This window comes from Octopus bimaculoides, chromosome 9, assembly GCF_001194135.2.
Source record: "Octopus bimaculoides isolate UCB-OBI-ISO-001 chromosome 9, ASM119413v2, whole genome shotgun sequence".
NCBI lineage: Eukaryota > Metazoa > Mollusca > Cephalopoda > Octopoda > Octopodidae > Octopus > Octopus bimaculoides.
The window spans coordinates 18,657,316-18,658,231 of NC_068989.1; the positions used below are offsets into that span (position 1 = coordinate 18,657,316).

The 916-nt window shown below is 38.3% G+C and overlaps 1 protein-coding gene across 2 annotated transcripts in view; it reads right to left on the reverse strand.

Annotated features, from left to right (window-relative positions):
• LOC106868090 (uroporphyrinogen decarboxylase) overlaps positions 1-916 on the reverse strand; it is a 19,769-nt gene that overhangs the window by 10,785 nt on the left and 8,068 nt on the right. For both annotated transcript variants that reach the window (XM_014913204.2, XM_014913205.2), the window contains exon 2: positions 263-368. In XM_014913204.2, the coding sequence (XP_014768690.1) occupies positions 263-368 (106 nt within the window). The remainder of the gene's footprint in view (positions 1-262; positions 369-916) is intronic.

Consider the following 916-nt stretch of genomic DNA (forward strand, 5'->3'; position numbering starts at 1 on the left):
ATATATATATATATATATATATATACACTGAGCTTTAACATAGACACAAGGTAACCACAACTTCTATAGAGATGAAATTGTCAACTCAACCCTAATTTTTGACCAGTACTTACTTTATACGATAAGAAGGATGACGGGTAAACCGACATTGACAGAAGTTCAACTAAGAACACAAAGGGACGCAACTCAATAACTCATTGCATTTTATTTGTTGCTGTGACAATTATACCTATCCACCAAACCATATATATTACGATATTACCTGGGAGGTATCGTCCAGCTTGTCTCATGGCCCATACAGGAACATATTCAGTTTTCTCACCCCAGGCAGCTCGTATTATAACATCGTTCTTCAGTTCTGGAAAGTTCTGGATAGAATAAAACAATATAAAAACATTTCATTATCATCATCATCATCAACGTCTGTTTTCCATGTTGGCATGGATTGGACGGTTTGACAGGAGCTGACCAGTTGAAGAGCTACCCAGGCTCCATGTTTGTTTTGGCATGGTTTCTACTGCTGATGCTCTTTCTAATGCTAACCACTTTACAGAGTGTACTGGGTGCATTTTTGTGGCACATGCATGAGCACTTTTACATGGCACCAGCACAGGTGCTTTTCACATAGCATTAGCACCTACGAGCCCATAGCTTAAGAGGGATGTCTGAAATATGAGAAAATGCCTGTATACAAGGACAATCATGATTTGACTTCGCTTGATATGTCTTCTCAAGTTCAACAAACCACTAGAACCCTCGGTCCTTTGTCGTCCCCTCTGTGAGGCCCAAAATCAGAAGGACAACAAATTAACAGCCTGCTGGGTGTTAACAACTGTGTAGAAAACGAATATGACAAAAAAAAAAAAATCCAATTTCTCCATCATAACTTTCAGGAAAATGGATATATATATATATA